The sequence below is a fragment of the Athene noctua genome, chromosome 1, assembly GCF_965140245.1.
Source record: "Athene noctua chromosome 1, bAthNoc1.hap1.1, whole genome shotgun sequence".
NCBI lineage: Eukaryota > Metazoa > Chordata > Aves > Strigiformes > Strigidae > Athene > Athene noctua.
In genome coordinates this window covers 240,527,669-240,554,641 of record NC_134037.1, presented here as the reverse complement: position 1 = coordinate 240,554,641, position 26,973 = coordinate 240,527,669, and the positions used below count along the sequence as shown (strand labels likewise).

General features: G+C 38.8%; 1 protein-coding gene across 4 annotated transcripts in view; it reads left to right on the top strand.

Moving 5' to 3' along the window:
- Window positions 1-453: 453 nt before the first annotated feature.
- PDS5B (PDS5 cohesin associated factor B) overlaps window positions 454-26,973 on the top strand; it is a 115,328-nt gene continuing 88,808 nt past the window's right edge. For 3 of the 4 annotated variants that reach the window (XM_074914411.1, XM_074914420.1, XM_074914393.1), the window contains exons 1-3: window positions 454-567; window positions 21,138-21,263; window positions 23,160-23,363. In XM_074914411.1, the coding sequence (XP_074770512.1) occupies window positions 21,156-21,263; window positions 23,160-23,363 (312 nt within the window). In that variant the 5' untranslated portion in view covers window positions 454-567; window positions 21,138-21,155. Of the gene's footprint in view, window positions 568-1,981; window positions 2,095-21,137; window positions 21,264-23,159; window positions 23,364-26,973 lie in introns of those variants that run through there. The other variant, XM_074914402.1, reaches the window with a different exon arrangement.

Genomic DNA, 26,973 nt, shown 5'->3' with positions numbered 1-26,973 from the left:
GGTCTTCCGCAGGAGGCGGGCTTAGTCGGAGCCTTCCCCGGCTGGAAAGCAGGGGCTGGACTGGGCCGCGGGCACGCGTGGGGAAGGGTCGTGACTTCTTAAGACACAGACACACGAACGCACCCGCAGCCGCGCCTGGCAGCGGTGCCCTGCGGGTCCCGGCGGCGGCGCGGAGGGCAGGGCAGGGCTGGCTGGGCGGCGCGGGGGGCCGGGGCCGCTGCTGCGGGGAGCGCTGGCCGCGGGCCCTGCGACCGGTGGCTCCGGCCGGGACCGGGGCCGGGGCCGGGGCCGGGGCCGGGTCCCGCGCCGTGGCGGCCGCGCGGGCCGGCAGGGGGCGCTGCTGCCCCGCTCTGGCCCCGCTCGCTTCCCTCGGCGGTTCCATTGGAGCAGCCGGAGACAAGTTGGCGCCATTTTGAAGCCGACAGGGGGACCGGGGCGAGCTGCGGAAGGGGAGGGGGTTAGAGGCGATTGGCTGCGGCTACGGCGGCAGCTCCTCTCCGAGCCCGGAGCAGCGGCAGCGCGGAGCGGACCCGCCTGGGACCAGCGAGGAGCGGCGGCTGCGGCGGGGTAAGGAGCCCGGCACCTCGGCCGCGGTTACCCCCACCTCGTCTCCGCTCCATTTTCCCTTCTGTGTGGCGGGGGCGGGGGGCGCCCGCTCGGACCGAGCTCGGCGGCCAGCGCTCGAGGAGGAGAAGGAGGGGGGTGGGACGGGACACCTCCCCTCGGCCCGCGGCGGAGCCCCCCTTCCCATCCCCCTCGCCCCTTCGCGGGGCTGCTCCCCCTCCCCCCTTTCCCGTGGCCGGCGTCACAAATTACATTTGCCCCCCCCCCCCGGGTCGGTCGCGGCGGCGCCCCGCGGGGGGTGACCTTGGCGGGGGGCGCTGCCCCTCGCGGGGCCTGGGGGTCACCCCCTCCCCCCCGGGGGCCCGGCGGGCGGTGTCGCGCGCTCAGCGCCGGTGGCTCCGCGCGGCGCGGGGCGGCGGGTGGGGGGTGGGGGGGCAGGGCAGGAGCCTGCTCGCCCCTTGTAGGGAGCGATCGCGGCTCCCTCGGGCGTCCCCTCCCTGCCCCTTGCAGCCGGCCTGCTCCCCGCCGGGGCTGCACCGGGGCTCCCGCCGCCCCGCGCGGCTGCCCGGGCTCGGCGGGGGGACCCCCCCACCCCCCCGCTTCCCGCCCGGTTCGGTCTCTCCGCTCCGCACTTAGCAGTGATCCTCACCGGGAGGAGCAGGCGGCCGCCGAGGACCTCCGTTTGGTGGGTCCCTACTTGTTCGAGCCCATTTCTTTCATGCTGGCTTTTTTTTTTTTTTTTTTTTTTTTTCCCTCCCACTTTGCATCAGGCTCTGTTAGAAAGCGCTCGCCAAGGAAGGGGGGGGGGGGAAATGGTTGCCGCCGCCTGGTAGATAAAAACTATGAATTTTACATCTGAATTGCCAGATGGAGAATGGTTAATTTATAGGTTATGTATTGTTTACGTTGAGACCCTCTGGTCAAAAATCTAGGTCTGTAACTTCATCCCTCTTCAGGAACAGATAGTGATTTATTTGCAAAGAAATCAACAATTAATGACGATGAACAATCCTGGAAAATTAAACTGCAGCAGACCAGCTCCTACAGAGCTGGATTCTGTCGTTCAAGCCTTGTTCTGACTTTTATGTTTGCTTACTGAGAGCTGTGATTATTTTGTTAGGTGGTCTGTTTTCCCATTTAACACAACTGCTGAAGTATTCTTGTGTTGGTCTTTGTTTTGTGCTTGCTGGGTAGGTGCTTTGGATGTAATTGATTTCTCTTTGCTGGGGATGCACTAGAAGGAGTGTTGAAAATCAGAGTGGCTTTATAGTTGAAAATGGGTGTCAAATCGCATTTTGGGAAGGAGATAAGATGGCATGCATTCCTTCGGGTTTTCTGCTTTCAAACTAGTGGAATTGTTCTGTTTTCAGTTGATGGAAATTTGGCTTGGTGTATCTTGTATGTATTATAGATATGCTCTAAATATTATATGTACTTGTGTGAAGTTATACCTCAAAAAGATGCGAAACAACTGAAGGTATGCTATGCTCAGACTACCCTAAAAGAAAACGGAGAGTGACAGACAATCAGGTAAGATAATTTAACGGAGGTGTATGTATCGTGTTCATCACTGGCATTTGAAAGCGTGCACTACTGGAGAAAGTAGTTTAGTACTTGCATGACATCTTGTGTCTGTGTTTGAGGCAATATTGTACTTTATTACTGTGAGGTGTGTGTGTGGGTGGTTGTATGTGTGGTGTTTTGGGTTTTTTATTTATTTTTAACATAGTTCTTATACAGTAGTATTTGCCCATGTCTCTTGCATTCTCTTTACTAGTTACTATACAAGCTGGATAAACTGTAACTCACTTTTTGATGAAACAGCTAAATAAATCAAATTAAAATGGAAAGTCATGTGTATAACACTTGTACGCTATTTTTTTTTTTCTTGTATGCCATATAAATATTGGGTTTTGACTGTATCTAGTAAGCTTACTTATGGACTTAAATTGAACAAGTCACTGAAGTCATTATTAAGCTGTAATTAAAAATCTAAAACCCAATGGTCATTACTAGCATTTGGAAAAGCATAGTAATGAAATATGGGCATGACCTCAGGCATTATCCATTTCTGGTTCTAGAACAGGAGGCACTGTTACCTCCTGTAAAGCAAGAGGGATGCATTTTCTTTTGGGATGTGGTGCACTCTACGAGGCTCTCAGGTTATGCTTTCTTCCTCTCTGTTTCTTCAGTCACACAGTTTATATTCACACCAAAGAATAAGAGGTTTATGGGTATGTGTAGGGTCTTTTGGTAAGGGATTTTCATTTAAAGGTTTTTGGCATAAATGTTTTTTCTTTAAGCCTGAGTTTGGAAGAGGTGATAAATACTACTTGTTGCACAAGGGAATTTTCATGGGAGCAATGAATAAGAAAATGGGAAGCTGAACAGTATAAGCATGCAAAGTAGGAAATGGAGGAAAATATGATACTACAATTCATTATTTCTCCCTGCCAGTTTAATTCTAATATCTGTTTCCCTTAATATTACTTAGCCCAAATACATACCTTCCTCTTTCTTTACATAGTCTCCCCTGCACCCTTTCTTTATACAGTCAAGTGGTGACATAGTGTATCATATTCCTTTTAACGTGTTTCTAAAGTAATGGTGTTTTTACTCCTAGCACAAAATGTCAATACTGCAACCTGAAATAAGCTTTGGAAAGACTTGGGGAGTATTGGAGGCTTTCATTCCGTCTTGAAACTAACCAGTAAGGGAGAACTGAGGAAACTAAAAGGATGTGTTAGTGTGACAGTCCTTGGCGGTGAAGTGTTTTGTTGATTTACCAGAGATGTAGATCCTCTGGACTGTGTGAACAGCATTGACAGATCCTGGAAGGAAACGTGTGCAGGCTTTTAAAGAATTGTAAAATATATGCTTAAAAAAACCCTAAACAATCCCTCCTTGTCCTCAGATGTTGAATATCTGAAAGTTAAGGCTGTGCGTGGGTGTGACATAACTGTTGCTCTTCCATTGGTGAAATCTTTGGTTGGATGTAGTCTCGTAGAAAACGTGGTGGTTGGGTTTTTTTCTGCTTAGTTCCAATACTTAGGTAAAATACATCAAAAATGCAGTGTCTGAATGAAAATAAACTTTGTTATTTTAGCAAGTTAGTGGTTTATTTCAAAAACTCTTTGGAACATTTTGGATTCCACAATAAAAATGCTATTAATGTGAATAACTACTGTAATGTGTCTAGCTTGAAACAATTCCATGAAATAGAACTAATACTTTTACTGAGTTTTATGAATCAAAGTGTTAAAGCCTTCAATCTTTTTAAAGGTTTTTTCTGCCTGTCTCTGCATATACTGCTTTTTTCTAAAGTGTGAGGAAGTCCTTGCAGTAAGTTCTGAGGATTGAGACCTCTGTTTCTTTGTCTCCATCTGTGGAATTTACTCTTTCACATCCCATCCCAAGCATTGGCAAAACATTCTGTATCATTCTGCTTGTTTTATACTGTCTGATCTTCAGCTCTGTTATTTTAGCTCATGACAACTTTGGTATTAAAATGCTTCAAAAAATAATAAAAAGCGCCATACCTCATTTGGAACAGATGGGCATGTTTGTACTAATCATCTTGTGTCTGTCACCATTTATATGGTAGTACCATAACCAGGGATCAGGACCCCATCTGGGGTTTTCTAATTTAGACTGTGTTCTTTAAAGATCAATTCCAGACAATACTAACTGTGTGTACTTTTCTCTGACTCGATTAGAAATCCTTGTGGATGCTGCTGCTGCTGAAATGAGATGCTTCACTTGCACACTTTTTAATGGACAAGACAGAAAGTGCTACTGTCTTCATTGATTCCATTGTATAGTCACCTAAGCTACATTTTGTAGCTCTTCTAAGGGGGACTAGATTCAGCTAGAGCATGATTGTTAACCACTTAAAAAGTAACTGTTGAGTAAGATTTTTCATCTTTTATACAAGAATGCCAATTGGTTGTCCACAACTTCTTTCAAAGCAGCCTCTCTTTCTCTCTGAGACATCTCCAGTGTATCCACATTGTAGGTAAATTCAACATCAAGAGTCAGGATTATGGAAGTCTTAGAAAGGAGGGAAAAGCACCCCCCAAAACCAGCGCCTACTATGTAAATGAACAGTTCTGCACACTAAGTGCAAACATTACTCACGGGGAAGTCTTCAATAAAAAAAAAAGTCTATATCAAACTTTCTATATGCAATCTTTGAGCCACCTTGAATTTGGCTGTTCAGTTTCTATTGGTACTGCTTTGATACTTGGATGTCGAGTTTCAATGGGAAGTCTTTGTTAGGTTTCTGTTCTTAAATAACTGAGATGAGTTGTCATCACTTATGAAAAGTGGGCAGAAGATACTTTATGAAAACTTTTTTTTTTTCTGCACTTACCTACTTAAAACTTGAAAGAGTTTTCATGGAGAAAACGTACAGAGGTGCTAGGTGGCTTACTGTTAGGTGTGGTACTGTCTCTGGTAATTATTTTGTTGTTTGACAATTCAGTATGAAGCACTGTGTATAGTTCATGCCTGCACATAGAAACAAAGTGTATGGAAGAGACTATAGCTTTTTATGTCATCAATTTGTTAAATCTTTTGTGTGAGATGTCTGTGGACACTCTGTGTGCCACCCAGAACTTTTCAAAGCTCTAAGGGAGATAGATTGTAGACACCTTATTCATGGTATACAGTTAAGTTTACACTGGGTTTTCTTCCTCTTAGAGTATAAACTAGACAGAGCAAGGCTAAAACATTTTGCTCGCCTGGTTTTTGGAAATGAAAGCGAGAACAAATAAGTGCAATGATAATCTGAGGGAGTTTTTCAGAGAGATAACAAGTAGGAGATGCATTTCCCTTTCATTTGCCCATCTTAGATTACACAGTCCATAGTTCCTGGAAGCTTTTCTGTTAACTGAGAGAATTAAGAACAGAGATTTTTCATGCATGCACAATTTTTGGAAAGAAATGTTCTGTGCTCGTTTTTACTGGTATATCTGCACTTTGAGAACTCAAGACATATTGAAAGTCTTCTCCAAGTTACAAATGTTGCATGTACTAAGCTCTCCATCAGGGTGTTTGTACAGTGTTATATATGAGCACATTTAGAGTAACTTTTTATTTCTTAATGGATCATTGCCCCCTTAATCTTATGTATTATATATAAAAATGCCTTAATATTAAAATTGCAATTTCTTTTTAAAAATGGAAAACAGTTTTAATTTCTGTCCTCATAAGTACATGTTATGGTAGTCTTTAGTTATTTATATATAATTTTTTTTTCAACCTGCTGTATTTAGGAATTAGAGTTGCATATCAGAGTTGGATGACATACTTTCTAAAAGCTGGAAAATAAAATGACAGGGGACTGTGGGAAGGGAAATCATATGTAGTGATTTGGGTGATTGAATGTCATTTGGAATACTGCAGTCATTTCTGTCAATTTCTTGTGATCCCAGAGAAGTCTGTTTAAACCAGACTTTATACAGGAGCTTATTAGTAGTGTTGCTTTCCTGGGAGACAGGCTCTAGACCCTGACTACTTCTGTATGGCTCAACAGAAACTTTAGTTTCAGACGTAGCGCTGGATAACATGGTGTACTTGAAAAGTTATGCCCTAAATTTCACTAACTGTGCAGGCAAAATTGGTGGATAGTTCTTAAATTTCAGTCTGTGACTCAGGTTGCTCATCTATAAAATGGGAAGAATACCCATTTTTATGAATAGTTTTGTGACCGTGTTGTGGAAACAAGTTAATTCTTATGGCATGCTAACATACTGGAGTGGTAAGTCCTGTACAGAAGTCCAGCAGGAAATTACGTCTTTTGAGAGCATGGTTTAAATAGGGTGTAATAAGGGGCACACGTTAAAGTACAAGGAGAAAAGTTGAGTGGCTTCTTTGCTTTCAATGAAAAAGAAGTCTTGTGTGGAAAAAGGTAGTGAAGGATCAGGTAAATTAGCTTCTTTGTGTGTATACTTTTTAATACTGTATAAGAAATCTTATTTCTGATGTTTCCTAACTCTTAATAACTGATTTTGCAACTGATTTTCATGCTTTTGCTGTTTCTTTTTAAGCAAACTTAATAAAAAAATTCACTGTATGGATGTGCTCCAGCTCGTCATTATGTTGTAACCTTTAGCTATGTGTAGCTACCACTAATTAAATTAATGGAATGCTATTAGTAGCAATAAGTTTTTCTCTTTTAACCAGCATTAAGTGGGATCAGGTACGAGAGCTTTTCAGTGGATTCTTGCAAATATTGATTATTGGTAGAAGAGCTGTGTAACATGATTGCACGTTGTACTGAGTTCTGCTGTATGTGTGTTCTGCCCCCCAGCTGATCTTTCTGATATGGTCTCTCTATGGAGTGACTTCTCTCTCCAGTTTGTCCTCATACCTCTTCAGGCTTCTGATTCCACTACTTCATTGTCCAAATAACCTACTTCTCTCTCACCTTGTTTAACACTTAGACTTCTAGACTTGAGGTTCCTAAACTGTGGTGAATGAAGTGTGTGTGCGTTTGGGTTTTTTGGGTTTGCTCTCCACCTTCCATTAACTTTGCTTATCGGTTACATGCCTTTCCCATAACCCCCAAACTTTCTACTCTGTTTGCTTGATACATCTTGTTGGTCCCTGCAGTGGAGTTGGTAGAAGTATGTCCAAACATCAGCTGTTCCCATGCTAAGCTGAGGTTTTTTTCCTTAAAGACTTTATTAAGACAGACTGCTCTTCAACTGAGAATCTGGCTGAAGTGTGGACAATTCCAGCTTTTTCTGCTAAAGAAGCAGCAACATCTGGCTGCCAGCAGACAGGTGGATTAGTGATGGATTCAGCTGTCAATAGGATTTACCAGAGGTGTTTGATCTTGAGGTTTGGCTATGTTAACCTTCGAACTTCAGGGGAATTAGGAGACAACCTATAATGTGCACATGAACAGTTCTTGTGCCTTAAGTAATAGGTGGAAACTCTCTGAACTGTCATATCTTGATTGTATGCTGTCATAGTGCAAGCAGCTACATCAGTTTATTAATACTTTAAAGCTTGCTCCTTTCAATTACAAAACCCATCCTTTTAACAGTAAGTAAAAACTAGGTTCTATTTAGTTTTTTACTGTTATCTCCTGTAGGTTGTTACTTATGTTTCTAACTTCATATATGTGGAAGTAGGGGGAGTATGTAGGGTGTTTGGTTGCTGGCTTGACTTTTTTTAATTCTGATGTGTTTTAGGTTGCTCTCTTGGGTAGATTTTTGTCCTTTTTGGGGGGTGGAGTGGTATTGGGGTATTGTAAGGAAGTGGTCCAGTCTAGTAAAATGAGGTGTGTGGCCTTACATCAGCACAGATAGGAGCCTGAGTGAAAGCATAACCTACTCACTAACGTACACATAGAGTTTGGCTATCACTGTGCAGCAAGTATGTCATAGAATCATAGAATGTCTTGAGTTGGAAGGGACCCATAAGCATCATTGAGTCCAACTCCCTGCTCCTTGTAGGGTTACCTAAAACTAAACCATATGACTAAGAGCATTGTCCGGATGCTTCTTGAACTGTGACAGGCTTGGTGCTGTGACCACTTCTCTGGGGAGCCTGTTCCATTGACTGACCACTCTTTCAGTGAAGAACCTTTTCCTTATGTCCAGTCTGAACTTCCCCTGATGCAGCTTGATTCCATTTCCTTGTATTCTAATGCGAGTGATGAGCTGCAACTGAAGGATAACTAAATATTAAACAATTTCAAAAGGGAAAACAAACCACTGAGTTTGAAAACTTACTAGCCGGAAGATTGACTTAACTGTAATAGTACCTACGCTCCTGTTTGTGCCTAAGCCAGGATTAAAATGTATCAATATACGTTTCTGAAAGGAGGGTGCAAAGAAGGTAGAGCCAGGCTCTCTTCAGTGGTGCCCAGTGGCAGGATCAGAGGCCAGGGGCACAAACTGAAACAGAAGAGGTTCCCTCTGACTGTCAGGAGACTCATTTCAGTGTGAGGGTGACTGAGAACTCGCACAGGTTGCCCTGGGAGTCTCCATCCTTGGAGATGCTCAAAAGCCATCTGGATGCAGTCCTCAGCAACTGGCTCTAGGTGACCCTTCCTGAGCAAGGGAGTTGGACCAGGTGACCTCCAGAGGTCCCTTCTGACTTCAACCATTCTGTGAAAATGCAACACCATGGGGCTAAATAATTAAAAGGGATGAATAGTTGTATTAGCAAAAGTTACAGTAGTGAATGGATTATTGGCAAAGAGAGCTTACATGTTGGTTGAATGTAGAGATAGGTAAGGTAAGATCAAAGATAAGATAGGCTTTGCAGATTAAAAAGTTGAAGACTTTTTTGATGTTTCCAAGTTATCTTACTGGTATGTTCATGTATGATAGCAGATGACTCTGTTGAAGTTTCTTCTAGTCCTGTGGTCCTAACCTACCATGAATGCACTTAGTGCACCTGGTTGTAGTAAGTCTTCAACTAATTTGTGCTTTGTGTAATCACAGTTGTAGGTTCTTCCTTTGTCTTCAGAGACACAACTATTTTTTCAGTCTGTGGTTTTCTGTTGCTTACAAAGTTTTGTGAAAAGCAAATAATGTTCCAGTTAGCTGGGAAAAAAAAAAAGCTAAACTCATTAAGCCATCTGGGTAGACAACATCTATTTGTGAAACATGCAGCTGAATGTGATTTTGGTACTAAGATTTCTGTATGCAGACCTAATATAAATGTTTGTTTATAATTCATATTGATTAGGAGTGGCTGCAGTGTTATTTAGCACATCTAACTTTGCAGTGCAATACCCGTGCTTTCTTTTAGGTTTTACAATTCTATCTATATTACTAGGGTTTTTTGTCTGATCTTCAGTAATTCTGTACTGAATCATTTGCAGGGGCTGAGGCATTCAATTTTATATTTTTAACGTTATATACAAGGTTAGGAATGGAAGAGACTTGTTCATGTATACAGATTCTGACTTGTTACTAAAGAAATTTTATACTGGTCGTCCATCTGTGAAATTTTATAAAATGTTGTTTTGCTTCTGTGGTATCATGCTGGTATTCTTAATATTTGGGGTGGTTTTTTGTTTGGTGGCGTTTTGGAGATTTGGGGTTTTTGGTAAGAATTAAAACTTTCGTGGCAAGGCTCAAGAAGGCGTTTTTTACCAAAGAAATGGTGTACTAAAATAATACCAAGTGTTGTTTCCTCCCAAGGGGCAATACAGTGTTTAAACTTGATTTGTACCTAATGTCTGTCTGTTGTAGTTATCTTCTGCTTTCTGTCACCTTCCCCTTATTTTTCCATGGTTTCCATGCCACTCTTGTTTTGTTTTCTCCCCTTGAGTATAAATACTACAGATGTTAGCCTTCTAAAATGTAATGCAAGATATCTGAGGGGTTTATTACTGGTTTTTATTTGTTAGGCTGTTTTCAAAATAGAGTTAATGTGAAGAAAAGTAATAATTCCTGCCTCCTTCCTCCTATTCCTTTCCAGCTGTTGGAGGAAGGAAACAAATCATTCTTGCTTTACAAAATCTTAAAGTAGCTTCCCCGCTAAAGAGTGCGGTGTCAAAATCATGGTTCTAGACTAGTGATACTGTGGAATTTTGATACCAAGGCTGGTTGTCAGTTCTTCTGTTTTAGAGTACTAGTCTAAGAACTTTCTGTCAGTTCTTCTGGTGATTCTGGTAAAAAGTATTTTGCAGAGTGAAAGGCCTGCTTTTTCAAATAATTATTCATGTAGCCTACAACAGCAAGATACTAATCTCCTTTGTATAATGATCTAGTTCTGCTGTATTCTATTTGGATGTTTTGCTCTAGTTATCGACCAGAAAGTTGTTCCAAAACTTTAATTTAAAAACTAGAAGTCTTCCTGTAATTATTGTTCTTCATTGTCTGAACTGTTTATCTTTTGAGCTTTTGTCTATGGTAGTTTGCTTTCTTTGGGTGTGATCTTCCAGTATTTCTGGTATTTATAGTGATTTCTGCGTCTCTTCCACTTACCCTCCTGACTGTGTCTTCTTGTCACCTCTGTGGATATGCTCTCCAGATATAGTAGACTTTATGTGCACTTTTTCCAATTTAAATTATCTCTGCGATAGGTGCTGGTAGTTGTACATAACATTCCAATCAAGCTCTTGTCTGTACCTTAAAATATGTGTTAGATGTTGAGGTTTTGTGTTTTTGTTTTGTTTTTTGAAGTACCTTGTCTACAACTAATGTTGCATAGTACTACTGTAAAGTCTTGTGGTGATTTTTCTATGCCTGGACCTAGGCATAGAACCCCCCCTTCAGCCCTGTTTTTTCCCCATAGCAATGACTTTCTTTCAGACTTGTAGCATATGTTCTGGTTTGGGGGTTCAAACACAGTCTTTAGAGAAACAGAAATGTTTTGATGTATAATCTTTCAGTGTTTTACTGAATGACAATCAGATCCATTGCTGCATCCATCCATTGATAATTTCCAATTTAATGCTTATGTAATAAATGATTTTCGGTGCAAGGATAGTGCAAATTGTTTTATTACAGCCTGATCAAGTATAAATTGTCCCAGGGTAACATGATAACCTTATAAGTTACATTTATACTTGTATTTAACATTTTTACTTTAGCATGCAGATTTGTTCTAAACTCTTAAAATACTATTGATATCAAACTAGTGCACCTGTAGTGGCAGTATTTATTTTTTGCTCTGCATTGTTAATGACAGTGCTACATTTATTTTCTTCTACTACACCTTAATTCTTAAAGTTAATTAAATTTTAAAAATTGAAGTGTACTACATCTTAATTTTTAAATACCTTTAAAAAGCTTTGCATACCACACTGGTTCATTAATTCTCAGATGGCATCTGTGCACTTGCCTTGATTTGAAAATGTGAAGTCCTTAAGTGTAGACACAGTAACTTCTGATTGAATATAACTGTTACCAATTGCCACAGGAATGAAGCTGTACCTTCTATTTCTTTAAAAATGGGTATTCAGCTGACTTTTTAGGGTATTTCAGTATTTTCTTGATACCAAATCATTGCTGTGCAGTAGTACTTTTTTCCTTGATTTTAACTATTGAAGTGCTTTTTTTTTTTTTCCAAATTTCAATTTGTTTACAATGGCCATTTCAGTTTGGCTCCAGTTATTTATTTCTGTATTTCCCCATCTTTGTGGTGCAACTCTTCTACCTTGAGGGCTCTGATTACTACTTACAACTTTAACAAAGTGGTTGTTTGAATTCAGTTACTAGTATGAAAACTTTCCTTGCACCCCAATCAAGGGGACAAGCAGTTTAAAACTCAGTTTTGTTCCTTTGGCATGGAGATTGCCTGTGACCACCATGTTGGAATTGTATACATCTCCAATTTACTTTGCTTTCAATTTCTGCCTTTCAAAACAGAGAGGCTTTGTTTATGCACTGCTTGTGTCCATTTTATATAAACATTCATTGTCTCTGAATGTTGGCAAAATCATATCCTGTGGGATTACATACTTATGTGATGTTGTTTGTGATGTGTATATAGGCTGGAGAATAACCTATATACTGATTAAGGGTGACAGAGAGGGTAGTTTTTGTTATTCAAGTGTGTGCATGTGGTTTTCTTAACAGAAGAGGGGGTTTTATTCCAAGTTTGCCCTGAAAGCAGTGTTGCCAGATGCCATAATAGTTAAAGAGGAGACTCATGCACAAATTTCACTGCTTCTCCTCAGTATTGTATAGCTCAAGTATACAGATAAAATGCTGTGAATGTTTCTTACCTTTCTGAAAATCAGCTGTATGGGTAATTGGTGTGTGTGGTAGTTTCATGTGGTGGAATGGAAGCAGAATTATGCTGTGACTGATCTATGTTTTGTTGGTTCATGATCTGTGAAATGCTGAAAGATGTCTAGAACATTTATGCTTATGGTTTCAACTGATATTGATAACTCACTGAGTTACACTCTCTGTTTTTCTGGAGGTGCAAACAGGATTGCAAGTGTGGCCTTTTGACAAATGTGTTTTAAGCACCAGTATGTTAGATTTCTCACCAGCACTAGAAAGACAGGGTATCTCAAAGCATCCCCTAAAGAAGCCAGGTGAATATGTCCCTGTGAGATAATGTATGAAATGAGTCTTCATTCATCTATGATGGACTTAATGGGCTCTTGTGAGCTTTGCAGTCTTGCATAATTCTCCCTGTCATTTGTAATAATTAAATTACCATGCTTTATTCTCAAATCTCGTCAGTAGTATTTCAAGTAAGTGTGCCTTCACACAAGATACTTGTGTTTCAGTTTAGTACTGATTAGTTTGAGTCTCCTGTATGAGCAGCTGAGTTCACTTTTTGGTTTATTGCGGTCATAACAGCAAGGAAGGATAGGAGAAATCTGATTTCTTGAGTTGGATCAATATATGAACTTCAATATGAACTTCAAAAAAGTCTTGCTTAAACCATGTCCTTACCGTAGACTCCAGGTATTTTTTTCGACTGCATTATTTCCTAAGCTCTATTCAATAATTCTGAAGTATAGCGTGGACATAACCAATAAAGACAATTTTTTGTAGGCTTTATTATTAAAATCAAGAGTCTGTGGAGAATACGTATATCATGTGGCTTTTCAGCAGCTTTGGGCAAGTTTTCTTGGGGTCAAAGAATATGCTCTAATACTCATACTCTTATGCTAAAGAGTACTCTTTTGCTAAATTGTTACTTGTGCTCTAGAGGACAGGGAAAGTAGTGTCTCTTTAGACAGCTCTGTCAGGTTTATGATAACACTGAGTTTAGTTTACTTTGTCTTGGATTTATTCTTGAACTTGATTGAGCCATTAACACTCAACTGAAGATCCTTTACATAGGATATATCCTATAAGTATTTCAAGTTTTTCAATGCTGAAGTGACAAATTTTTTTTTATGAAATTGAGACTATCAAGAAAGCATAATAAGAAGTGTTAGCAGCCTCTCTAATGTAACTAAACTTCATAGTGTTTAATAGTGACCTTTAGTATGTGAGCAGGTTTCCTCCTTTAAAAGTTAAGGTGAAAAGGTCGTTGTCAAAAACTTAATGGCTTCTTCTCAGACTTAATGAAATTTACCTCTGTTCTCTGCACCTGCCTTTCTCCCTGCTTCTCTTCCCCATTGGAGAAGTTATCTTTTCACAAAATCCTCTACATCCAACACTGCATTTCTGATTTTGTGAGTATAATGACATCCTGCCTATTTGTACCTCCTTCTATGCACTCTTTTTCAGTTTCTTTAAGGAGTTGTATTTTTGTAGAGCAAAATAAATTCCTTACTACAGGACTGGAAATGTTTAGTAAGTGTATTAGGTGAAAAAACTCTCATGGTCCTGTCCAACCAAATTTAAGTTCAAGCCATGAACTTAAATGATTTATTGTACCTTTTTTGCAATATTACCATTTTTGTTATTTCTCATACTTTGCATTCAGTGTTAAACGTTGAGGACTGGTCATAGTCTGCTTGTTATGCACTTGCCTTTTTTAAGCTTTTATGTAGTATGCTTGCATAATATGACCAGCTAACAAGCAATGAGGTGGAATGTTTTCCCTAGTATTTAGCTAACTGACAAATATATTGCAGATGCCTATTTTACTAACACATTTTGTCAGTCTACACTCTTTTCCACTTCATGAAACAAGCAATTACGTGTTTTTTTAATCTTAACTGACCAAAGAAATGCTAGTTATGTTTTTGTCTTTTTCTGACAGAATCTTTTACCATAGTCTTCCAGTTTTTATATCTTTGTCACTTGTTTTCCTGCAGCCATGCACACAAATAAGAAATTACAGCTGTAATCCCTACAGTCCATTCTGCTTAGTCTCGTGTAGAAGTATGAAAGCTGAGATCCCACAGTAACAAGGCAATTTTGTTTTTCCTTAGGTTGTTGATTGTTTTAGTGGTGAACTCCATTACGTATTTTTTCTCTTCTTTTTTAAAAACTGGGGTTATTTCAGTGAAAGTACTGATTATAAGTGGAAAAAAAAAAAAAGGGCAATTTTATTCTTGTAATTTTTGCTTTCAATCACACCTGAAAAAATGCTGAAACTTACAAGTTGGGTCACTTATGTCTTGTGGAAGCTGCAAGTGTCTGCAACACCACTGGAGAGAGCTGTATGCTGAGATAAGTTGATACTGAATACAGTCTACTTCTTTAATCTTTGGGAGGCTTTCTCTAATGAAGTTTGAAAAAAATCTTATCAGCAGAAGTAGGGATTTGTCTGGGATCATTTCCTAGCTGATTGCAAGGGGGACTACTATATTCTGTGTAAGCTGCTTGAGGGTTTTTAGCAGTCACATACTGACTTTGGTATCATGGCTTGTTTTAATGTTTTGTTCTGTATTCTTGCATGTTCTTTTTCTGAGTCCACTAAATCCTCTGCACATTATGAAAATATCTCCTCTTGCATAGTAACTACCTGCACTTCTTTTCATTTTCCACAAAGTGTGTACTTAATATATTAATAAAGAAACTTAATGCACTTTGCCGTATTTTCTAATGGAAGGTTGAGAAATAGCATTTCCTAATTTAAACAGGTGTTATTACTTACATATTGACTGTCAAAGGATTGCTATTAATGAGACTTCTGTAGTGAAACCTGGCACTTTTCATGTCATTTGCTGGGCAGAGTGTGTTACTTTTGGCTTATGTTCTTCATTCCAGAAGACCTTTAATTCGTCATTTCTGTAAATTCTTCCTATATCAGACCTTACTATGTATAGTGTTGCCTTACAGAAATAGGAAGCTAACATTTTCTTGATACTATGAATAATACTAGTATCTTGATTTAATGATAGTTAAGTAAACAGTATAATATAACACTTCTAAAAGTGAATGGAAAGTATTCATCTAGACATCGTATCTGAATCAGTATGAAAAATGACTTGGTTTTACATGAGCGTACTTGGTCCAACTTTCTGAAGTTTTCTGTTATACTCAACAGCAGAAAATTAACTGCCAAATTTCATCTTGGAGTGGCTTTTTATAGCTGAGTTATAACTCCTTAGCAGTAGATTTATTATGGAAATAGATTTAATTTAGTGGCACTTACATGCTGAAAGTCTTTAACACCTAAGTTGCTTCTCACTTTGATCAATTGTTGTCAATCAGCTATACACAGCAGAAATTTACCAGGATGTAAAAATTTTCTGTAAGTGACTTAAATCATTAAATTATTTGTGTTTTATTAATAATCCTGCTGAAGTAGAAAGATGCCTAGCTCTTCCATTTCTGTAAGTTGCTGAGTAATCTCTTCAGAATACCTTGTTGTGTCTTCCGTGGAAATTACAGCTTGACCAATTTCTTCATATATGCTGTGTTGTTGGAGCAAAGTTAGTGCTGTCAAAGGATTTGTCATGGTTTATATTTATTCATACAAAGACGTTACCTACTGAGGGTGCAAAAATAAAAAGATGGATATAAATAATAAAAAGAAATAACGAACAGCATGTTGACAGAGGAACAGAGCTTTGGAGTGAACTCTATTGTAGTTTACAAGTAGAAAAGGATTTGTCTTTCTCCAAATATTCCCTGAGACAATTTATGGAAAATATTCTTGGCTCTTCTAAACTGTGCTTGTATTCTTGATGCAGTGGCCTATGACAATGAGAGGCTGCTGGTCACGGTGCTTGGTTGTGGAGAACAGGTTGATGAATATTTGCAAATTCTTTTTCTTGGCTACGCTTTCTTATTGTTGGAGTGATACGAACTGTGTAAACACAGATATTAAAATCCCTACAGATTGCAACTTTCTTCCATGCCAACAATTTATTAAATTTACTTAGGTTTCTAATAGCTTTTTGAAGAAAGTGTTATTCCCAGTGGCTCATTGTAAAATATCTTGCAAAAAAATAGATTTAAAATTATAAGTACTTGTATAGGTCAAATGTATGTAAGCTTTCTTAAATTTTGTATATGTAATTTAAAAATACTGATCTCAAGATGTAACTACATAAATAATTACATGTAGTTCATTGAAAGTTCTGAAAAATGAGCATGAGGAAGTTTGTAAAGTTGAGCACTTTCTATTCCTAATGTTTGGATTCTGAATTTTAAAAAGTAGGCAACAGTAAGGCAGGAGAACAACTTGCAAGGAGTATAGGAATTGATTTTCTAAAGCTTGCTTCACCTCTTGGAAAAAATTTCTACCAAAAAATACCTGAAGGATTAAGATTTAAACGTGTGTATGGATCTCTGGAAGGTGCTGTTGACGCACACAATCACAGAATGGTTTGGGTTGGCAGAGACCTTCAAGATCATCTAGTTCCAACCCCCCTGCCATGGGCAGGGACACCTTCCACCAGACCAGGTTGCTCAAAGCCCCGTCCAACCTGGCCTTGGACACTGCCAGGCAGGGGGCAGTCACAACTTCTCTGGGCAACCTGTTCCAGTGTCTCACCACCCTCACAGTAAAGAATTTTGTCCTAGAATCAAATCTAAATCTGCTCTCTTTTATTTTATGGTTGATTTTCTGGACTGCAAATGCACGTTGGTAGCTCATAGTCAGTTTTCTATCCCTAATAGCCCAAGTCTTTCTCTGCAGGGCTGCTCTCAATCCATTCATTGCCCAGCCTGTACTTGTGCTTGGGATTGCCCCAACCTACATACAGGACCTTGCAGTTGACCTTGTTGAGCTTCATGAAGTTTGCACATGCAAAAAAAAGCTTTTTGAAATTTAGTCATTGGATATCACCTTTCTTGGCTTATGGATATTCATGCTTATATTCTAGATACAGTTTGACTTGAGGCTACTGTTCTTAGCTGTCACTGTCTTCCTTTTCCTTGACAGAAGTTAACTGAAACAGCTGGTGTAACTGTTATGTGAAATCAGAGACTTTTATTTGGCTAGAATCAGGTTAAGAACAGTCATATCTCTGTCGTTGTCGTCCGTGTCATGTGTGTCCGTCGTGTTGTGTGTCCCCCCCCCTCCCCCAGTTCTAGATCCTACTGAGTGTTCCACACAGTTTATTTTGACAGAACTAGGTATGCACACCTATACTGGAAGTCCAGAAGAACAGAAACTTTTAGCAGTGGGATGTAACAAGCTAATTCAGTTTTAAGTAATGATTGAAGTTATAATTGTTGTACAAGGGGGCAGTTTAGCACTGAATTTTCTCTTAATGAATGATAGCTTTTGTTTTTTACTATTTCTTTTATATACTTTTTTTTTTCCTAGTAAAGCTTATTATTAATTCTAAAGTACTTTGAGGAGTGATCTGCAATTTTGTGTTACACAGGAAGTTTAAAAGGCTTATTATTACTTGGACCATAAGGGACAAAGAATAATCTGTTTCATTGAACCTTTTTGGAATTAATTTTTGGTCCTATAAGATTAGCTGTATTAATTCCTATTTAGTGTTTTCTATACTTTTGAGAGGGATAGGTTATGTACCCTATTATGTAACCTTGGCAGGCTGCTAGGTGCCAACCCAGCTGCTCTGTTGCTCCCCCAGCTCAACAGAACAGAGCAGAAAATAAGATGAAAAAGCTCATGGTTCAATATAAATACAGGGAGATCCCTTACCAATAACCATCACAGGCAAAACAGACTTGACTTGGGGAAGACTAATTTAATTAAAAGTAGAGCATTAAAAAAAGTAGAAAAAGTAAAGCCAATTAAAAGTAGAGCAGGATGGCGAGAAACAAAGGGAAAACTAGAGATACCTTCTCCCCAACCCACCCTTCTTTCCAGGCCCAACTTCACTCCTTCATTTCTGACTTTTCTACCTTTCCCGTTCCCTGTTGAACAGTGCAGGGGAGATAAAGAAGAGGGGTTGTGAGCAGTTCATAACCCTTCATCTCTTCCACTCTTTCCTCATACTTTTTCCCCTGCTGCAACATGGGTCCTGACCAAGGGGTGCAGTCCTTCACAAATGTCTCCAATGTGGGTCCTTCCTGTGAGCTGTAGTTCTTCAAGAACTGCTCCAGTGTGGGCCCTTCTTGTGAGGTAGTCCTTCTGGAGCAGATTGTTCTAGCGTGGGTCCCATGCGGAGTCACAGTTCTTGTGAGGGGCTTGCTCCACTGTGGGCTCCTCTCCACAGGCTGCGGTGTGGATATCTGCTCTGACATGGTGCTGGATGGACTGCCAAATGACCTGTGTCACCTTGATTTTTTGTGTGAACTGCAGGGCAGTCTGCTCCAGTGCCTGGAATACCTCCTCCCTCTCCTTCGCTGACCTTGTCAGTTGTCTGCAGGGTTGTTTAGCTCACATCTTTCTCACTTCACTCTCATAGCTACTGTGCAGCATTTTTTACCATTTCTTAAATATGTTATCGCAGAGACGCTACCAATATGACTGATGGGCTTGACTTTGGCCAGGGGTGAGTCTGCTTTGGAGCTGGCTCTAACTGGCTCTGTTCACCATGGGGGCAGCCCCTGGTCTCTTCCCACAGAGGCCATCCCTGCAGCCTCCCCTGCTACCAAAACTTTGCCACAAAAACACAATACAGATGTTTAATTTCAAACCCAGACTTGGATGCCACTCAAGCTTAAAAGCTTGGTTGCATGTCAGTTGAACATATCATCTGGACAGTTCAACTTGACCACAATATATGAGTTTTAGTCTTTGAATTGTTTCAAAATGTGCTCCAAATGGAACTATAGTACCATGTTATAATCAGGTTTCCACTGTGGTTGATCTGATCTGACAGCTGTCCACCACTGGAAAGGGGAGTTTTGTTCCCCAATTCACTTAGTTCCTGTTCCTTCCCTTGAGTTAGCTTTGATGCTTGTCACATGCTTTTCAAAAACAATTAGGCTTGTTTTTCTGAGTTGGTGAGTTTGGTTGATGCACTTCTATACATTCTTGGATTGAGGGGAGCAAGACTCCCTTCTGCTGTGATGAGCTGCTAAAATTAATTTAGCTGTGACATATGACATCATCTCATCTGAAAACTAGAATGGAATATTTATGTCAAACAGCAAGATGAGTTGATTTGGTCACATTTTTGTGTTTTTGAGGAGTTTTAGATTTACTAGCATCACAGTGCATTAAAAAATATAACAGGGGTAAAGGTGGCATCATTATTTTCCTGAGAGTGTTAGAAAAAGTTACTTCAGTGATTTTTCCCCCCCCCCCCGCCCCTCCCCCCCCAATCTCAGCTTTCTCACTATGTTTTTACTATGAGTGCAAGTATGTAGCACTCAGTTCAACTACCATGTATATTTAGGTACAGAGATGATGACAGAAACAGAGTTGGGTTTTGTGTAGTTATTGAAGTGCATTGCATATAATGCCTGTTGAATTATGTCTATTATGTTAATCCTATTCATTTCCCCATTTCCTTAAAAAAACACAAGTATGTATTCTTTAAAATTATTTAAATGTCAACATTAACTTTTTCTTTTGTAAAAGATTAGTAGATGAAACAAAATCTGTAATTTACATTGTTGCTGTGAAGTGTGGACTGAAGAATACAAAACATGTTGGATTGTTTTTTGGGGGTGGATTTGAGTATATTTCATGTTCCTGTGCTCATTCAGTGTAGAATGACAGTGGCTTGGGCCAATGAGTCTCAATTATGGTGGGTTGCACCCTCCGGTTGTGAAACATGCTTCTAGCCCATCTCTTCTAGTGGATTCTGATTGATTTTTATTTCTGATGTTATAGTTCTGAGAAGTTCAAAGTGTACATAGATCCTCCTTGTTTAGGAGGTTAGTAAAGAAAAAGCTTGACTTGGAATTCATAATTGGAGAAAGTGGTGACTGTGAGGAATCAAGCTTTTAAATAAATAAATAAAAATATCAAGGCAGTGGCAAAAAAACTTTGTTTCCTTTGTTGCATTCCTGACTTGTAACAATCTTGATACAGTCTTTTTCTGACATAGTAATTATCCCAACACATGCCATTTATTTTTTTCCACTGTCTTTTGTATTAATTGCTTTTATGTAAGTAAAGCTTCTAATTCAGCTTCCTGCTCTTCAGCAGTGGAACTTCACATAGTTTTGGGTGGATTAGGTGGCAGTCTGCATTTGCATCAGTTTAAAGGGACTGGGAAACCATGTAACTGTGTTGTTTTCATAGCTGGAATTTAGGAAGAAGGTATCATTGCTTATCTGAAGTCTCTGGCTTAAAACTTGGCTTTATGGCATAGAGGTCTGTTCTGTTCCTGTCCCTTCTTTGTTCTGTATAAGCTGCTTGTCTGGCAGTTTTGGCAATTTAAAATTAGTGATGTGTAACACATCAACAGCACTGCTGTTTAGACTTTTGGGGAAATTTGTGCTCTATCTAATTGTTTGGAAAACATGAAGTCCACTTCATGTCTATTCTCAGAGAGTCTCCAAAATCCAAGCTGGCTAGGATTTATTATTGTGAAGTAATAGAAATGGTTCATACAATAAGATTCTTCATTGCATCTCTGTGTGAAGATCAAATATAATGAGGAGTTTTAGCTTTTTTCTGTTGTGTACTTCTTTAAAGTTTTTTTGTAGTATAGGACAAACTATCTGAATATCAAAACGGTTGCTGTCTGCCACCATATAGATTGCTGAAAACAATAACATCTTTTTCTTTTTTTTGTTCTGTTTGTATGGGGTTTGTTGGTATATTTCTAATTGGATTTTGTTTGTAAAAGTGGGATGGATAAGGTAAACAAACTAGCTAATCAACATTGACCTCTTAATTTCTTTCCACAGTGTTAAAATTGTGAAATCATGGCTCATTCAAAGACGAGAGCCAATGATGGAAAAATTACATATCCTCCAGGAGTCAAAGAAATCTCTGATAAAATATCTAAAGAAGAAATGGTGAGAAGGCTAAAGGTTAGTAAGCAAGTAACTGCAGATTGAAGTTTCCTGTATACAGCATTCAATGATCTGATCCTATTCCTATATTTTCTGTCTGAAAGGATTATTTTTCTTCCTTTGGGATTTACCTTTTCTGTGCTCAAAAGGAGGAACTTACTGGCTATTGTGCCTTCTGTTCTACCACGTTGACTTGTCCAAAAATGTTTAAATGAGTTTAAAAATCACAAATGGAAATAAGCTATATTAATTTAAAATACTACTAAAATTTTATTCCGGCTCCTGCAGTAAGTTGGTACTCTTGGAGAAGAAAATACTGGAAAACATGAAAAGAGTGAAATAATTTTGGAAATAATATGGATGCCTCAGAATACATTCCTTTTACGCATTTGTGCTCTTTGGGTTGATTATAAACCCCTTTATTCTCGTTATTTTAGCCTGTGTTGTAATGAAGGTAGTCTTTCATTATACTGTGTGTTTCTGTCTCCTGAATTTCTTGACCACTTTATTTGGCTTAATTCTACAATAAGGTTGTTATTTGGGGGATAATTATGTAACTAGAGTTCTTTATCTACCCATGTACCCTCACAAAAAGGCAGTCTTGTTAGTATTGTGCAGAAGGACTGCCTGCAGCTTGGGCTTGCCTGTGAAACAGAAGGAACAGGAACCTTCAGTATTCTAACAGCTGGAAAGGCTTAATTTAGAGTTGGTTTTCTTAAGAAGTAGTTTTAAGTCAGTTGGAACTACTGTTAAATGAATAAAACCCAATAAAACCCCAAGGATTCCTTCTTGCTTCCCCCCAGTAACCTGCCTGTCCTTTGGGAATTGGGCTGATAGAATGCAGTATACTAACTCAAGTCTATGATGTTGAATAGAAGACGACCTTTATAACTTCATGTATGAGTGACTCCTAACAGAAGAAATTATTTGTTAAACACTTACATATTTTTTTCAACTTGTGAAAATGCATACAGTCCTTACTGACACTTTTTTCCCTATAGTTTAATTGCATTTTTTGCCTTGAATGTCCAGTCCCTTCTGTTTTGACTTTAGTTCTCAGGATTGTGTAATTCAGTCTTTATTACCATTTTGTTAATTTTAACAAGAATTGAACTCCTTAAAATAACTCTGCCTTTGTGATTCAAATGTGAAATAGGAGAAAAGCATGATTACTTTGTTTTCTAAATAAGTTTTTCTCCAAACAGCTTTTAAAATATAAGAATTCTCACCAACTAGCAACTACCAATTATGGCTTTTCTTGCTTTTGTTCTATTTAGGTGTTAAATACTTGGTGTATTTTTTTTCTTTTTCTTCCATAACTTTAGTATACTGGATCCTAATAATACTAATGGGCATTTTAGTCCTCTTGGACAATGTGCAGGCTGCTGGGCTGCACTGTATTTATATATGCTTTTGCTGAAAGTGTGCGTTCTGCTTCTGGGCAGCACAGGGGATAAACTTGTCTTCAAAGCAATAGTGGAGAAAAACCTGAAATGGAAAGAGAATAGAGGGAAAATACATTGTAACCCTAAATACTTTAGGAAGAAATAAATATTTTGAATAAAGCTTTGCTGTTTTCTAAATTATTCAGTGGATAGCTGTAACAATGATTGCTGTTGTGTTTTTTGAATTGGCCAACTTGATTATGTGGTTTCTCTAAAAGATACGTGAAGTACTACAGCTAGACTTTCAGTAGCTCTTCTGAGACCGTGTGTTAGGACTGTTGATAGAGGACTTAACTAGGTCCTTCTTGTACCCTGAAAAATAAGACACTGGTTATTCAAGTAAGTGCTGCTGCATTGCTAATAATGCTTCTGATAGAAGTTGCACAAAACCAGAGAAGGAACTTTCAGTAAGGGACTCTGTTACACAGAGTTCATAATTTCATGTACTGATGTCTGTGTCTCTATTTAGATGGTTGTGAAAACATTCATGGATATGGACCAGGACTCGGAAGAAGAAAAGGAGCTCTACCTAAATCTTGCTTTACATCTTGCTTCAGATTTTTTCCTCAAACATCCAGATAAGGATGTACGTTTGTTGGTAGCATGTTGTCTTGCTGATATCTTCAGAATTTATGCCCCCGAAGCTCCATACACTTCACCGGATAAACTAAAGGTAAATTGAATTAACTTCTTTTTCTGTATCTGTTTTTTAAACTGAATAATTGATATAACTGATTATAACTTACACCCCCACCTCACCCCCCATTTCTGATTCAGCCTTAAGCAGTCAAAGGTTTTCACTTGATTCTGGGATTAGGGGTGTTTTTATCAGGTCACATGTTTATCAGATAGTGATATATAGTTCATCATTCAATAACTTGGAGAGTTTTTGGTTTATATTGAAAATAAATATGTTACTGAACTGTCATTGGGATTTACAGATGGTGGTCTGTAAATAGTCTGTTTAGAAATATTGATATGTCTGTAGCTTTTATCTCTTGAAAGATAGCCAATTTCTTCAATTGGAAAAATACCCCTGCTATTTCCAATTAAATGACCAAGAGATTATTACTGTATTTTTGTAGATAAAGGCTCTATCCTCTGTACAAAAATACTTTTTCTTTGTTTCAATAATGATTTCTGATGCGAATTGGAAAATTCTGCAATTACTAACATCACTGATCCCACTAGATGGAGATGGTTGATAGAGAAATTCCAGGTTTGAAAAGGCAGTACAGATCTGTCCCATTTGTTTCAGAAAAAATAAGTTTTAGGTTGTGTTGTGTTTTTTACTTTTTTGTTAATAGAAATCTAATTTTTTTTTCCAACTCACAAAATCAACCTACTTCCCTTACACAGTCTGAATCTCGAGTGATGAACCAAATCTTACAGAAAATCTATCAGGGGAAATAACAGTGAAAAATGTGTGCTTTTTCTGTCTCCCTGATTTAAGAGTGTGTGTGGGCTTTTTGTTTTGTTTTTGTTTTTTTCCACAGTAGGATAAAGAAGTGGTTGTGGTGGAATGTATATCTAATATCACTCAAGAAGAAAACAATTTCAGATATAGTGGTTGCACCAGAAGTGCTTCATAAGTAGGACAAACTACAGCTTGAACTGTAGTACATCCTTTGTTACCAGACATGCTGGAGGGATACCTAGGGAATTCTGTTTAGCTGTATTTTCTTAATGCTGAATTGTTGCACCTCTGATTACACACTATCTAGTTACCTTACTTAGTGATTTACACCATCTTCAACTGGAGACATTAGCTTTCTCTGCTGTGCTGTATTTAAGTCTGGTTTTCAGGCATCCTGATTTCTACTTCAGTTTTGAGTATATATTTTCCTTTGCTTGTTAGGTTTAGAGGGTTTTTTGCTCTCTTTTTGAGTTGAACTAACAAATAGGAATATTCCTCCTTACAGGATTGGATCTATCAAATGCTGCTAAATTCAAAATTTATAGTATGTAATATTGGAAGGTTTACATTACTGGTCTCATACTTGGACTGCAAACATACTAGTATTTGGATGGAGCTTTGAGCAGACTAGGAACTTATGCTGTCAGCTTTCAGTTCCATAACCTGTGCAGATTTCAGAATTCAGTTTCTTGATGCAGATTTCTAAACACATCTTGAGAAGTAAAGAAGGGACAAACAGTAAAGGCCTTTGCCTAGGGCTATTGAGGTAGGTTTTTGCAAACCTGTTTCTGCTGAATGCAGCTTTTGTGGTTGCAGGACAAACTCTGATACAAATGTCAAAGAATTCCCTCTGAGGACAAACTCTGATACAAATGTCAAAGAATTCCCTCTGCTTTATGACAAAGAGGTAAGAGGAAGGATGCTTCCTCTTTGGTCATATCTTGGCACTATATTTAATATTATATCCATACCACAGCTTTGAATCTTTTTTAGTGTGTTTAGCACCAAAGTTGAAGATGACAAAGGGAAGTGCTGAAAAAGGATAATTTCTTGAGGGAAAAACTTAAATCTTACGTTTTTGCCCTTGCTTCAGACTCTCTGGTTCTCTTTGTATTGCACACATTGTGCAAGTTTCTCTTTTATGTGTATCCTCAAGATAAATCTTACATTCCTCTCTGAGTGTTGAAAGAGCTTAGACAACGGGGATGTGAAACGCCATGAGTAGTCTAGAAGCAGAACTGGAGTAGGATTGCTCTTCTGGGATCTGGAAGCTCTATCTTTAAGTCCTCCTCAGTCTGGGGCAAGCCTAGACCCAAATCTAGTTTTCTGGGGGAAGATGTTCTAATTACTGGTATGTGTCAAAGAAAATCACTTGGACCGATGGACTGTCTGCCTGACTTGGCTGAAATTGAGGTGTTTACGGGTGTATGTGGTAGCAGAACTTCAACTATCTGAATGTGTTCTGTGGTAAAAGCCATGGCTGTGATGCTTACTGAAGCATACGTTATGTGGTTATAATTGGTATCAAGACAACAGTTCAGAAAACGTTCAATGTCATTCCTCAAGTTGAAGTATAAGCACTTCAGTTTTTAGAGTCTGGGTTTTAATGTAGACTTGCTTTATGGAGTCTGATGTGAAACTGTATTGTCCAGTTTGTGAAAGTGTTGCAGTTTCTTCAGCCAAAGTTTATTTTATCCTGTATTTTGCATTGATAAATGCATGTTCAAATAGTATATTCCATATCCCCAAAAAAGGGCAAGTCTTTGGTTCATATTACAGTAGATATTAAAAATTTGTGAGTAGTTTTGAGTTTAGTCTGTTTTGCTTTCTTTGAAACAGGAATAGGAGAAAATAAATAAAATCAGGAGTAAATAATTACTCTTTTAAAATGATGCCATTATTATTTGTGAAGCATTCAGATGCTAGATGTATTGTACACATATGCTATTCATTAATGTATTTATTCATATACAATACAGTGATGAGTAGTTTATTAAAAATAGGAAAATTGGTTTTGGTTACAATAGGATCTTTGAATCACATTCAGTAAATAAGTGTTTCATACTGAGCTCCGGGATACAAGGTGGAGATACTTTATTAAATGAACTGGTTGAGATTCATCTGTACAAGTAAAGTTTAACAGAATAATTATACCTAGGGCATGAGTTCTAAGATTGAAATAGCTTTTCTATTTGGCATTGGTCATTCTCTTGGATGCTCTCTTTCTTCTTTAATTGAATCTTACCCTGCACTGAAGCTCAGTTTGTATGTCTTCTGAACTTCACAGCACCTTCTGGTGTACCAATTTTCAGATGAGGGAACTAATTTTGGGTGAGAAGATGGCCGGCTAGTGGTTCAGGCACTAGTTTTAAAGGGGGGATTCATCAGACAGGCTTTTGACTGTGGACTGAATGCTTTTTAATGGTTGGAGTCCATTAGGTGTGTCCTTTGAACTGTGTCTTTTGGTTTAATTTCAGCTGAAGAGTCTAGTTCATGTGCTCTGTATCTGATCTGAAGTGTGAACCAATGATTCTTCTGATCATCCTTACCTAACACTTCAAAAGCGTGCAATCTTGATCCAAATTCAAATATTACTGTAGCTTTGTCTCTGAACAATGTGCATGCTGCGTATTTTTGCCAAGAGGTGATGATGTCACATGTAACTTAATTTTTGTTTTTACATAGAATGACAGTAAATGCTCAGCTTAATGACTGAGGCTGGATTGTTGTAGTGTTCGAAAAAAGGAACCCTCTTCCCATCTTTTATCCATCTCATTTTTCTTGGTGGGGTGAGGGGGATATGATCCTTTGAAAATGTTATAGAAAAGATTTCTGGGATAGTTTTTTCAGGGTTGACTGTAAGGCT